The following is a 12,133-nucleotide window of genomic DNA, read 5'->3' as shown; positions in this document are numbered from 1 at the left end:
TCAAGCCCCCATAACATCTCATCTGGATGGTGAAAACGCTCTGCTCTATGGCCTCTTACACTTCATATGGCCCCTCTGTATGGGCATCCTGCGGGCCACACACGTCTTATCCTGGGCCTGAAGAAATATGATCAGATAACACCTATCTTAATGGACTTCCAATGGCTCCTCTTTCTGATCCACACCATCTTAAAAGCAGTTGCATCATTTATGAATCCATCAGGATCTGCAGCCCCACCTATCTGGCTAACACATTCACACTCTCTGGTGGCTGTTGGCACACCTGCTACCAGGGCTTCATCAGACCAAAGACAACAAGTGTAACAGTAGAACAACAAGGCAAGAGGCTTTTCCATCTGTACACTCAGACTCTCGAATAACATCCATGTCCACCAGGGTTACCACTCCAACCCTGCTTCAGTTCAGGAAAGATTTGACAACACACCTCTTTAACCCCTTAGCTGCTGGGCCTTTCCCCCCCCAGTGCTGAGCCCTTTTTTGGCTATTTGGGGTAGTTCGCGCTTAGGGCTTCATAACTTTTTGTCCACATAAGCTAACCACGCCAAATTTGCGTCCTTTTTTTCCAACATCCTAGGGATTCTAATGGTACCCAGAGTTGGTGGTTTCCCCTGGAGGAGACCAAGAAAATAGCCAAAATACAGTGAAAATTTTGTTTTTTCCAAAAAAATGGGAAAAAAGGGCTGCCGAAGAAGGCTTGTGGTTTTTTCCCTGAAAATGCCATCAACCAAGGGTTTCTGGTGCTGAAATCACTATCTTCCCACCTTTCAGGAACGGGCAGACTTGAATCAGAAAACCGAATTTTTCAACACAAATTTGGCATTTTACTGGGACATACCCCATTTCTACTATATTTGGTGCTTTCAGCCTCCTTCCAGTTAGTGACAGGAATGGGTGTGAAACCAATGCTGGATCCCGGAATGCTAAACATTTCTGAAAACTAGACAAAATTCTGAATTCAGCAAGGGGTCATTTGTGTAGATCCTACAAGGTTTTCCTACAGAAAATAACAGCTGAAATAAAAAAATATTGAAATTGAGCTGAAAACAACAGCCATTTTTCTTTATGTTTTACTCTGTAACCTTTTCCTGCGATGTCAGATTTCTGAAAGCAATATACCGTTTTGTCTGCTGGACTCTTCTGGTTGCGGGGATATAAAGGGCTTGTAGGTTCATCAAGAACCCTAGGTACCCAGAGCCAATAAATAAGCTGCACCCTGCAGTTGGTTTTCATTCTATACTGGGTATACAGCAATTCATTTGCTGAAATATGAAGAGTGAAAAAGAGGTATCAAGAAAACCTTTGCATTTCCAAAATGGGATCAAGATAAGGTTTTGAGGAGCAGTGGTTATTTGCACAACGCTGAATTCCGAGGTGCCCATACTAGCATGTGAATTGCAGGACATTTCTCAAATAGACGTCTTTTTTACACACTCTCTTATATTTGGAAGGAAAAAATGTAGAGAAAGATAAGGGGCAATAACACTTGTTTTGCTATTCTGTGTTCCCCCAAGTCTCCCGATAAAAATGATACCTCACTTGTGTGGGTAGGCCTAGTGCCCGCGACAGGAAATGCCCCAAAACACAACATGGACACATCCTATTTTTTTTTATAGAAAACACAGCTGTTTTTTCCAAAGTGCCTACCTGTAGATTTTGGCCTCTAGCTCAGCCGGCACATAGGGAAACCTACCAAACCTGTGCATTTCTGAAAACTAGAGACCTAGGGGAATCCAAGGAGGGGTGACTTGCGGGGCTCAGACCAGGTTCTGTTACCCAGAATCCTTTGCAAACCTCAAAAAGTGGCTAAAAAAACAAGTTTTCCTCACATTTCGGTGACAGAAAGTTCTGGAATCTGAGAGGAGCCACACATTTCCTTCCACCCGGCGTTCCCCCAAGTCTCCCGATAAAAATGATACCTCACTTGTGTGGGTAGGCCTAGCGCCCGCGACAGGAAACGCCCCAAAGCGCAACGTGGACACATCAAAATTTTTGGAAGAAAACAGAGGTGTTTTTTTGAGAAGTGCCTACCTGTAGATTTTGGCCTCTAGCTCAGCCGGCACCTAGGGAAACCTACCAAACCTGTGCATTTCTGAAAACTAGAGACCTAGGGCAATCCAAGGAGGGGTGACTCGCGGGGCTCGGACCAGGTTCTGTTACCCAGAATTCTTTGCAAACCTCAAAAAGTGGCTAAAAAAACAAGTTTTCCTCAGATTTCGGTGACAGAAAGTTCTGGAATCTGAGAGGAGCCACAAATTTCCTTCCACCCGGCGTTCCCCCCAGTCTCCCGATAAAAATGATACCTCACTTGTGTGGGTAGGCCTAGCGCCCGCGACAGGAAACGCCCCAAAGCGCAACGTGGACACATCAAAATTTTTGGAAGAAAACAGAGGTGTTTTTTGAGAAGTGCCTACCTGTAGATTTTGGCCTCTAGCTCAGCCGGCACCTAGGGAAACCTACCAAACCTGTGCATTTCTGAAAACTAGAGACCTAGGGCAATCCAAGGAGGGGTGACTCGCGGGGCTCGGACCAGGTTCTGTTACCCAGAATCCTTTGCAAACCTCAAAAAGTGGCTGAAAAAACAAGTTTTCCTCAGATTTCGGTGACAGAAAGTTCTGGAATCTGAGAGGAGCCACAAATTTCCTTCCACCCGGCGTTCCCCCAAGTCTCCCGATAAAAATGATACCTCACTTGTGTGGGTAGGCCTAGCGCCCGCGACAGGAAACGCCCCAAAGCGCAACGTGGACTCATCAAAATTTTTGGAAGAAAACAGAGGTGTTTTTTGAGAAGTGCCTACCTGTAGATTTTGGCCTCTAGCTCAGCCGGCACCTAGGGAAACCTACCAAACCTGTGCATTTCTGAAAACTAGAGACCTAGGGCAATCCAAGGAGGGGTGACTCGCGGGGCTCGGACCAGGTTCTGTTACCCAGAATCCTTTGCAAACCTCAAAAAGTGGCTAAAAAAACAAGTTTTCCTCAGATTTCGGTGACAGAAAGTTCTGGAATCTGAGAGGAGCCACAAATTTCCTTCCACCCGGCGTTCCCCCAAGTCTCCCGATAAAAATGATACCTCACTTGTGTGGGTAGGCCTAGCGCCCGCGACAGGAAATGCCCCAAAACAGAACGTGGACACATCACATTTTTTCATAGAAAACAGTGCCTACCTGTGGATTTTGGCCTCTAGCTCAGCCGGCACCTGGGGAAACCTAGCAAACCAGCACATTTTTGTAAACTAGAAACCCAGGGGAATCCAAGATGAGGTGACTTGTGGGGCTCGGACCAGGTTCTGTTACCCAGAATCCTTTGCAAACCTCAAAATGTGGCTAAAATACCACGTTTTCCACACATTTCGGTGACAGAAAGTTCTGGAATCTGAGGGGAGCCACAAATTTCCTTCCACCCAGCGTTCCCCCAAGTCTCCCGATAAATATGATACCTCACTTGTGTGGTTAGGCCTGGTGCCTGCGACAGGAATAGATCACACAACGGTCAGTTGGTCCTTACGTGAGGCAGCTGTTGACCCTGGGGTGATCCATTCCTGACACAGGCACTAGGTGTAGGCACTCAAGTGGGGTAGTGTTTTTATCAGGACAGGTGAGGAGTCACTGGGTGGTAGGAATGTTGTGGATCCCAGCATATTCCTGTAGTTTGTGTGACAGAAATGCGAGAAAAATAGAGTTTTTTCTCAACATTTCAGCTTTGCAGGGTATTCTGGGTAAGAAAACTTTGGGGAATCCACACAAGTCACACCTCTGTGGACTCCCCCGAATGTCTAGTTTCCAGAAATGTTTGGGTTTAGTGTGTTTCTCTATATGGCCGCCAAATCCAGGACCAAAAACACAGGTGCCTGCCTTACAAAACCAGTTTGTTTTGCCATAGACAATTTTGATGTCTCCACAATATGATTTGGGTGGTGGAATTTGGGGCTGAACTAAATTGGTGAGCTCCCAAGAGAGCACTCTCTCTCTGCTTGCCGCCGCATTCACCTGCTCTCTGGGTTGGCCTAACCCACTATTACCCAGTTGCACGAACAGCTTGCGAAGGGACAGCAGGACTGTCCTCATCACCTCCCTCATAATGTACTGGAAGAGGAGTTTTCGAATGGGACTCCTCTGACTGAAAAATCACTCCCAGAGTCTGCGCCATTGTCCTATCCCTCAGATGCTGTCTCAGTATCTGATGTCTCAGTCTCTGATCCTATGTCAGAGCGGTCCTCTATAACCCGAGTGCAGGCAGCAGTCATCCATCAAGATGCCATCTCTGCTATTGGCTAAACTGTTGCTCTAAAACACTAGCCTACGTAGACAGTCACAAAATCGATGGTGTGTGTGAGATACGTGCAACAGTAGAGGCCACCTTACCTGCGCTTCTTCCCTCAATCAGCACGTACTTTCAAGACACTCAAAAAACACCTTGTCACATACCATTCGTCACAGTCTTTAGCACCTCCTGCGCCCAGTCCAACAATCATTATTGGTGCTCCCACTCCCTCCTCCTCGGATTCCCTCATTACCACCCAGCAAAAGTGCCCTTCATCTCTCCATAGACTTTACTAATGTACTCAGCTATTTACATAAAATACAGATGTGCTCTTTGCAGTAGGCATATAAACCTTCTGCGCTTCTTTATGGCACTAAAACTGCCACTAGACAAGTCGGACCCTTTTCCCCCCAGGGAAACCACACACATATTGACAAAAGTGATGTATATATGACAGCCAACCACCTGAAACTCAACTCAAGCAAAACCGAAATAATCCTCTTTGGCCCTCACCAAAAAAACCTGGGACCCCCCATGGTGGCCCACCACGCTAGGCCCTGCACCCACCCCCGCCAACTACGCACGCAACCTCAGCATCATCCTAGACTCCTCCCTCTCTATGACCCAACAAATCAACGCTCTTACCTCCTCATGCTTCAACAAACTCCGTATACTGAAAAACATTAAAATGGATCCCCACAGAGACCAGAAAAACTGTCACTCACGCACTCATCAGCAGCAGGCTTGATTACAGAAACGCCCTCTACGCCGGCACCACTCTAAAACTCAAGTGCAAACTACACGCATCCAGAACTCAGCAGCACGACTCATCCTCGACCTCCACCGACACGAACACATCTCTCCACACCTCAAATCCCTCCACTGGCTCCCCATTGACAAAAGGATCACCTTCAAGATCCTCATCCTCACACACAAATCACTCCACAACACAGGCCCTGCCTACCTCAACGAGAGTCACCTTCCACACCCCCACACGAAACGTCCGTTCAGCTGACCTCTCTCTCGCCTCTGACCCCTGCATCAAACACACCACCACCGGGGGCAGATCCTTCTCCTACATTGCACCCAAAACATGGAACGCACTCACAACTCACATTCGCAAGACCCAAAACCTACTTCTTTTCAGGAAGGGCCTCAAAACCTGGCTTTTTGAACAGTGAACCTCCTAGCCCCTTTCCCTCCCCCCCCGTCCCCCCCCCAGCGCCTTGAGACCCTCACAGGTGAGTAGCGCGCTTTATAAATCTCTTTGATACAGATCTACCTATATATATATATATAAATATATATCTACATAGATATATCTATAGATATATCCATGTACCTAGATATATCTATCTACATAGATATATATATATAGATATATACATATATTTTTTTTTAGTTGTTGTATGGTTTCCTTGGGGGCCAAAATGGCCCCCAGGGAAACCCTACAACATCTAAAAAAAAAATTGCCCCCACAGGGGGTCACCCTGCCCACGGGCGACCCCCTGTCATTTCATTTTTTTATTTTTTTTTGAAAAAAAAAAAAATCCCCTGGGGGGGGGGGGGGGCGCGATCGCGCCCCCCCCCCCTCCCCAGGGGGCACCTACCTTTTTATTTTTTTAGGAAAATTATGCCGGGGGGGGGGGGCGGCCCGTTTTCCGGGGGGGGGCTGCCCCCCAAAAGTGAAATCCCTGGTGTCTAGTGGGGTTTCCTGGCCCCCGATCGCAGCTGTGCTGCGATCGGGGGCCAGGAAACCGTTTCAGAAGGCCTCATAAGAAAGGGGAGACTCTCCCCTTTCTTACGAGGCCTTCTGAAACTGTTTCTGGCCCCCGATCGCAGCACAGCTGCGATCGGGGGCCAGAAACAGTTTCAGAAGGCCTCGTAAGAAAGGGGAGAGTCTCCCCTTTCTTACGAGGCCTTTTCAAAATGTTTCCTGACCCCCCCGATCGCAGCTGTGCTGCGATCGGGGGAGCCAGGAAACCTGAAAGTGTTTCCTGGCTCCAGATCGCAGCACAGCTGCGACCGGGGGCCAGGAAACACTTTCAGGAAGGCCTCGTAAGAAAGGGGAGTGTCTCCCCTTTCTTACGAGGCCTTCCTGAAAGTGTTTCCTGGCCCCCGATCGCAGCTGTGCTGCGATCGGGGCCAGGAAACACTTTCAGGAAGGCCTCGTAAGAAAGGGGAGACTCTCCCCTTTCTTACGAGGCCTTCCCGAACGTGAAAAAGGCCGTTTTCCCCATGAAAGCAGGAAGCGGCCGCAAGGCTGCTTCCTGCTTTCATGGGGAAAACACCTTTGCAACGTCAGCGCGCCTCGCGGCGCGCTGACGTCACAAAGGGGCGGGTGGGGGGCGGGGGGAGACACGGTAGCTTCCGTGTCTCCGGGGGGGGGGGAAAAAATAAAAAATAAATTCCCTTCCTGGTGTCGGCCACTGGTCGTGACCCGCACCAGGGAGGGTGTGTGGGCGTCGGCCAGTGGCCGACGCCCGCATTTAAGAGGTTAAAGTGCACTGCATCATGATGCAAACCTGCTACCTCTCAAATCATGATTGTGTGGTTCCGTGCCTTTGACCCTTTTACAGTGCTCTACTGCCTTTGTCTAGGTTTGCGGTATTCAAAATACCAGTATATGTAGTAGGGACAGAGATTATTCAGGCCAAAACCATGTGCAGCATTTACCAATGGGTTTTTGTTCTTGATTCTGCTCCAGTGGACATCAGATTGACTGATTTAAAGAATATGACATTTCGTGGGAAGGCGAAAAGTATCAAATGAACTGATTACATGCAACAAGTTATAATTGACTTGTGGAGGGTGGGGGTATCTTTGAGAAATGTGTGTGCAGCTTTAGAGCTTACCTCTTGATTTTATTGTAAATCCATTATTGAATCTGAAATAGATAATTTAATTTAGATAAAGGATCTACAGATGAGAGCCACATAGCAAACCTTTTATTTATCTTTGACAATTATAGTGGCCATGCAGCTGATGATGTGATTCCCTTGTGCGCAAGCTTGTGTGTTTCTAAGAAGTGTTATTACCTGTGTTTTTAATGCAATAATTAGAGGCTAGACTGTCTTCTGCCTTTTGTTTAGCTTTTCCTTTCATAGCAGATAAGGCACCTTATGGCAATTTTAGGACTAACATTCTTGACAGATCTAGAAATTGTGTTTCTTAGGACTTTCACGCATTTAACATGTTATGTCTATAATTTGAAGGTACCCTGTTCAAGAGCCGATGTCTTCAACAGCAAGCAGCTGACAATGGTGGAAAAGAGAATGCTAATGAAATTTCTTACCTTTTGTTCTGATTATGAACAGCACCCTGAGGAATACCAAGGTACTGTTCTGTTCCTCCTTTTCTTGAAGCTTTCTGTAGGCTTCTAACCTATATAATGTGAAGCATACTCCTGGAGACAAGCTCCATTTTTTTTTTAAACAGCAGTCCGATCTAGTTCTATATGTCACCATTGCAGCTTTATCCATAGATCATAAATGTCTATCGGTAATGTCAGGCCTCTTTTAACCATGTTAGCAAAATGAGTACCTGGAGTGGACTCCATTAAATCATTGCTTTTGTCAACAGAATTTGCCAGACATTTTTTTCACCAACAAATGATACATTCCCATACAGCTGTATGATCCTGATTCTTGTTCTTCCCTTTTTAGAGACACTTTCAAATAACATGTATTTTCTATTTTGTCTTCTTGTCCAATGTCAGTTGAGACCATTAATAAGGCCATGTTTGAATTTTTTTAGTTTACAGCTCCTTAACCCTCTGGTGTGTTGTAGGATTCATGGTGAAATTGATCTCTGTGAAAAGTTCATGCTGGCAAAACCTTTGCAGAACCAGGACTCTGTGCTTGTTTTTACTGCAGTGGTACCAGAAGAAATTTAGCAAAAACATATCTGTAGCACGTTCCACTCTAGATCACATGCTTTGCACACTCCTGCTATTCTTTTGGATGGCTCTTTGCAAGATATTTTTCTTAGTAGAGTATGTTTCAGTTTTCAAGTAACTTGCAGTCCGTCCCCGAAACTCACAATTCACTCTCCCTCAGATAGTGTTTCTCTTCATCTGAAGGGGTGAATGACTTAATAGGAGTAAAGCAACTCCTGCCATGTGTGATTGCTGTCTTGCAAGCTCTCAGAAGCTACATTCCGCCTGGTGTAGATAGGGTCATCTGGAGCTAGGTTGTTTTTTTTTCTCAATCCTGAATGTCACCAGGCTGATCTTAAGAAGCTGTTTGAAGTTATGTTTGATGCACCTAAACATGCTCCTGAGCATCAACTGGGATTACACTCATGTTTCAGTTCTGCAGAAGGTGTCAAATAAAAATCTGGCTTCTCCTCCACGACTTTTAACCCCTACGGTGCCTTGGACAAGGTGATCTCGTCCAAGGCACCGGTTCCCGGGTGCCTTGGATGAGATCACCTCGTCCTGCACCCTGGAACCGGGGGGAGCGCTAGCGCTTCCCCCATGTGCCCCCCCACCCACACCCCCCAGTCGTGGATGGAAGGGGAATCCCTTCCCCTTCTGCCCCCCCACCCCCCGTGACGTCAGCACGCGTCGCACGCTGATTGTCGCAGAGGCCTCCTCCTTCGCGCTGGAAGCTCTGCTTCCAGCGCGCTCGCAAGAGAAATGCAAAGCATTTCTTTTCCGATCATGTGGAGGAGGCCGAGAGAGGCTTCAAAGGCAAGTAAATGTATTTCCTTCCCTTTGAAGTCTCTCTCAGCGTTTCAAAAGCCGAATTGTAAAGCAATCCGGCTTTTGAAACGCCCACTAGACACCAGGGATTTTAATTTTTTGGGGAAATTGCCATAAGGGAGCGACCCCTTGGGCAAGGGTCGCTCCCAGGGTGGGCATTTTTTTTTAAGGCCTTTTCTGCCCCCCCCCCTGGGGGCAGAGAAACCTCTAGGCACCAGGGATCATTTTATTATTTTATTTTTTTTGGTGGGGAACGACCCCTTAGGCAAGGGTCGCTCCCCTAGGGGGCAAATTACATTTAGGCCATTTCTGCCCCCCTTGGGGGCACATTGGCCTATTTTTATGAGGCCGATCTGCCCCCAAGGGGGACAGAAACCACTAGACATGAGGGAGGTTTTTTTTTTCTTCGTGAATTTCACGCAAGGGGAGCGACCCCTTAGGCAAGGGTCTTTCCCCTGTGGGGCAAATTTATTTTAGGCCAGATCGGCCTATTTTAATTAGGCCGATCTGCCACGGGGGGGTCAGAATCCTCTAGGCGCCAGGGCTAATTTTTTTTTTGTGTATTTGTTTTAGATGGGGAGCGACCCATTAGGCAAGGGTTGCTCCCCTGCCCTAGGGGACATATTGTATTTAGACCATTTCTGCCGATTTTAGGTAAATCTGCCCCCAAGGGGGCAGAAACAACTAGGCACCGGGGATCTTTGTTTTTGCGCCAATGTCACGCAGGGGGAGCGACCCCGTAGGCAAGGCTCGCTCTCGGGGGGGGGGGCCAGGAGGGGGGGGGGTATATGTATTTTAGGCCATTTCTTCCCCCCCCCTCCCGGGCCGGCGGAGCTAGAGGCCAAAATCCACAGGTAGGCTCTTTGTAAAAAAACCACCTCTGTTTTCTGTGAAAAAATGTGATGTGTCCACGTTGTGTTTTGGGCCATTTCCATTCGTGGGCGCTAGGCCTACCCACACTTATGAGGTATCATTTTTATCGGGAGACTTGGTGGAATGCTGGGTGGAAGGAAATTTGTGGCTCCTCTCAGATTCCAGAACTTTCTGTCACCGAAATGTGAGGAAAATGTGTTTTTTTTAGCCAAATTTTGAGGTTTGCAAAGGATTCTGGGTAACAGAACCTGGTCAGAGCCCCACAAGTCACCCCATCTTGGATTCCCCTAGGTCTCTAGTTTTCAAAAATGCACAGGTTTGGTAGGTTTCCCTAGGTGCCGGCTGAGCTAGAGGCCAAAATCTACAGGTAGGCACTTTGCAAAAAACACCTCTGTTTTCTGTCAAAAAATGTGATGTGTCCACGTTGTGTTTTGGGGCATTTCCTATTGCGGGCGCTAGGCCTACCCACACAAGTGAGGTATCATTTTTATCGGGAGACTTGGGGCAACATAGAATATCAAAACAAGTGTTATTGCCCCTTATCTTTCTCTACATTTTTCCCTTACAAATATAAGAGAGTGTGTAAAAAAGACGTCTATTTGAGAAATGCCCTGTAATTCACATGCTAGTATGGGCACCCCTGAATTCAGAGATGTGCAAATAAACACTGCTTCTCATCACCTTATCTAGTGCCCATTTTGGAAATACAAAGGTTTTCTTGATAGCTATTTTTCACTCTTTATATTTCAGCAAATGAATTGCTGTATACCCGGTATAGAATGAAAACCCACTGCAGGGTGCAGCTCATTTATTGGCTCTAGGTACCTAGGGTTCTTGATGAACCTACAAGCCCTATGTATCCCCGCAACCAGAAGAGTCCAGCAGACGTAACAGTATATTGCTTTCAAAAATCTGACATTGCAGGAAAAAATTACAGAGTAAAACGTAGAGAAAAATTGCTGTTTTTTTCACCTCAATTTCAATATATATTTTTTTTCAGTTGTTATTTTCTGTAGGAAACCCTTTTAGGATCTACACAAATTACCCCTTGCTGAATTCAGAATTTTGTCTACTTTTCAGAAATGTTTAGGTTTCTGGGATCCAGCATTGGTTTCATGCCCATTTCTGTCACTGACTGGAAGGAGGCTGAAAGCACAAAAAATCGTAAAAATGGGGTATGTCCCAGTAAAATGCCAAAATTGTGTTGAAAAATTGGGTTTTCTGATTCAAGTCTGCCTGTTCCTGAAAGCTGGGAAGCTTGTGATTTTAGCACCGCAAACCCTTTGTTGATGCCATTTTCAGGGAAAAACCACAAGCCTTCTGCAGCCCCTTTTTCCCATTTAAAAAAAAAAAAACGACATTTTCATTGTATTTTAGCTAATTTCTTGGCCTCCTTCAGGGGAACCCACAAAGTCTGGGTACCTCTAGAATCCCTAGGATGTTGGAAAAAAAGGACGCAGATTTGGCTTGGCTAGCTTATGTGGACAAAAAGTTATGAAGGGCCTAAGCGCGAACTGCCCCAAATAGCCAAAAGAAGGCCTGGCACAGGAGAGGCAAAAGGCCTGGCAGCGAAGGGGTTAAAAGAGGTCTTCTAACTGCTTATACTGTCCTATGATTGTACGACTTTGTGAGTTTCAGAAAGGGTTCTGCACTTCCTAGTCTATGAGTAGCCCACCTATCACTGAGCCTGTGTATCAAGTACTCCTTCATGAATTTGTGGGTGCTTACCTGCTCATCGCTGTCAATATGTTCTCCCCATCACTTACATTTACACAAGTACTTTGTACATACATTTGGTAGCCTATTTGTGTTCCTATGGCAACTGCAGATCAACTTACCAGCTTGAGAGGAAGAAATGAACAAGTTGCGGACTACATATACCTCTCAAATTCCTCCGGTGTTAATGTGCATTGGGCATGTATCAAACCTATCAAAGACTGTCAGGCATTCTGATTCATGTTTGTGACTTCTGGCAACTTTCTACCCCAGTTGTGCATACAAAAAAATCCACACTGTCATTTTTAAAGATTTATTTTAAGTCAATTTTAGTTCAGAATAAATGGAAAAGTATAATTGCAGAAATACATAAAATAGTAGTGAATGCTAAAACCTAAAAGTAAATACAATAAAAATTAGACAGCATATTATATGGTGCATTTTTAAAGATCTCTACACGCCTCATCTTTAGTATCAAGGTTTGCCGTTTTGAGGGTATAGTATTTCAGTGTTGTCATTACACATGTGTACCATAACATCCTCTATTTTTCCAGTCTACAAA

The 12,133-nt window shown here is 46.1% G+C and overlaps 1 protein-coding gene across 2 annotated transcripts in view; it reads left to right on the top strand.

Annotated features, from left to right (window-relative positions):
* CHM (CHM Rab escort protein) overlaps window positions 1–12,133 on the top strand; it is an 810,608-nt gene that overhangs the window by 252,583 nt on the left and 545,892 nt on the right. For both annotated transcript variants that reach the window (XM_069212659.1, XM_069212657.1), the window contains exon 7: window positions 7,493–7,613. In XM_069212659.1, the coding sequence (XP_069068760.1) occupies window positions 7,493–7,613 (121 nt within the window). The remainder of the gene's footprint in view (window positions 1–7,492; window positions 7,614–12,133) is intronic.

Source organism: Pleurodeles waltl, chromosome 2_1 (assembly GCF_031143425.1).
Source record: "Pleurodeles waltl isolate 20211129_DDA chromosome 2_1, aPleWal1.hap1.20221129, whole genome shotgun sequence".
Classification (NCBI taxonomy): domain Eukaryota; kingdom Metazoa; phylum Chordata; class Amphibia; order Caudata; family Salamandridae; genus Pleurodeles; species Pleurodeles waltl.
The sequence above is the reverse complement of the archived record's forward strand: the minus strand, read 5'-3'. Positions and strand labels throughout refer to the sequence as shown.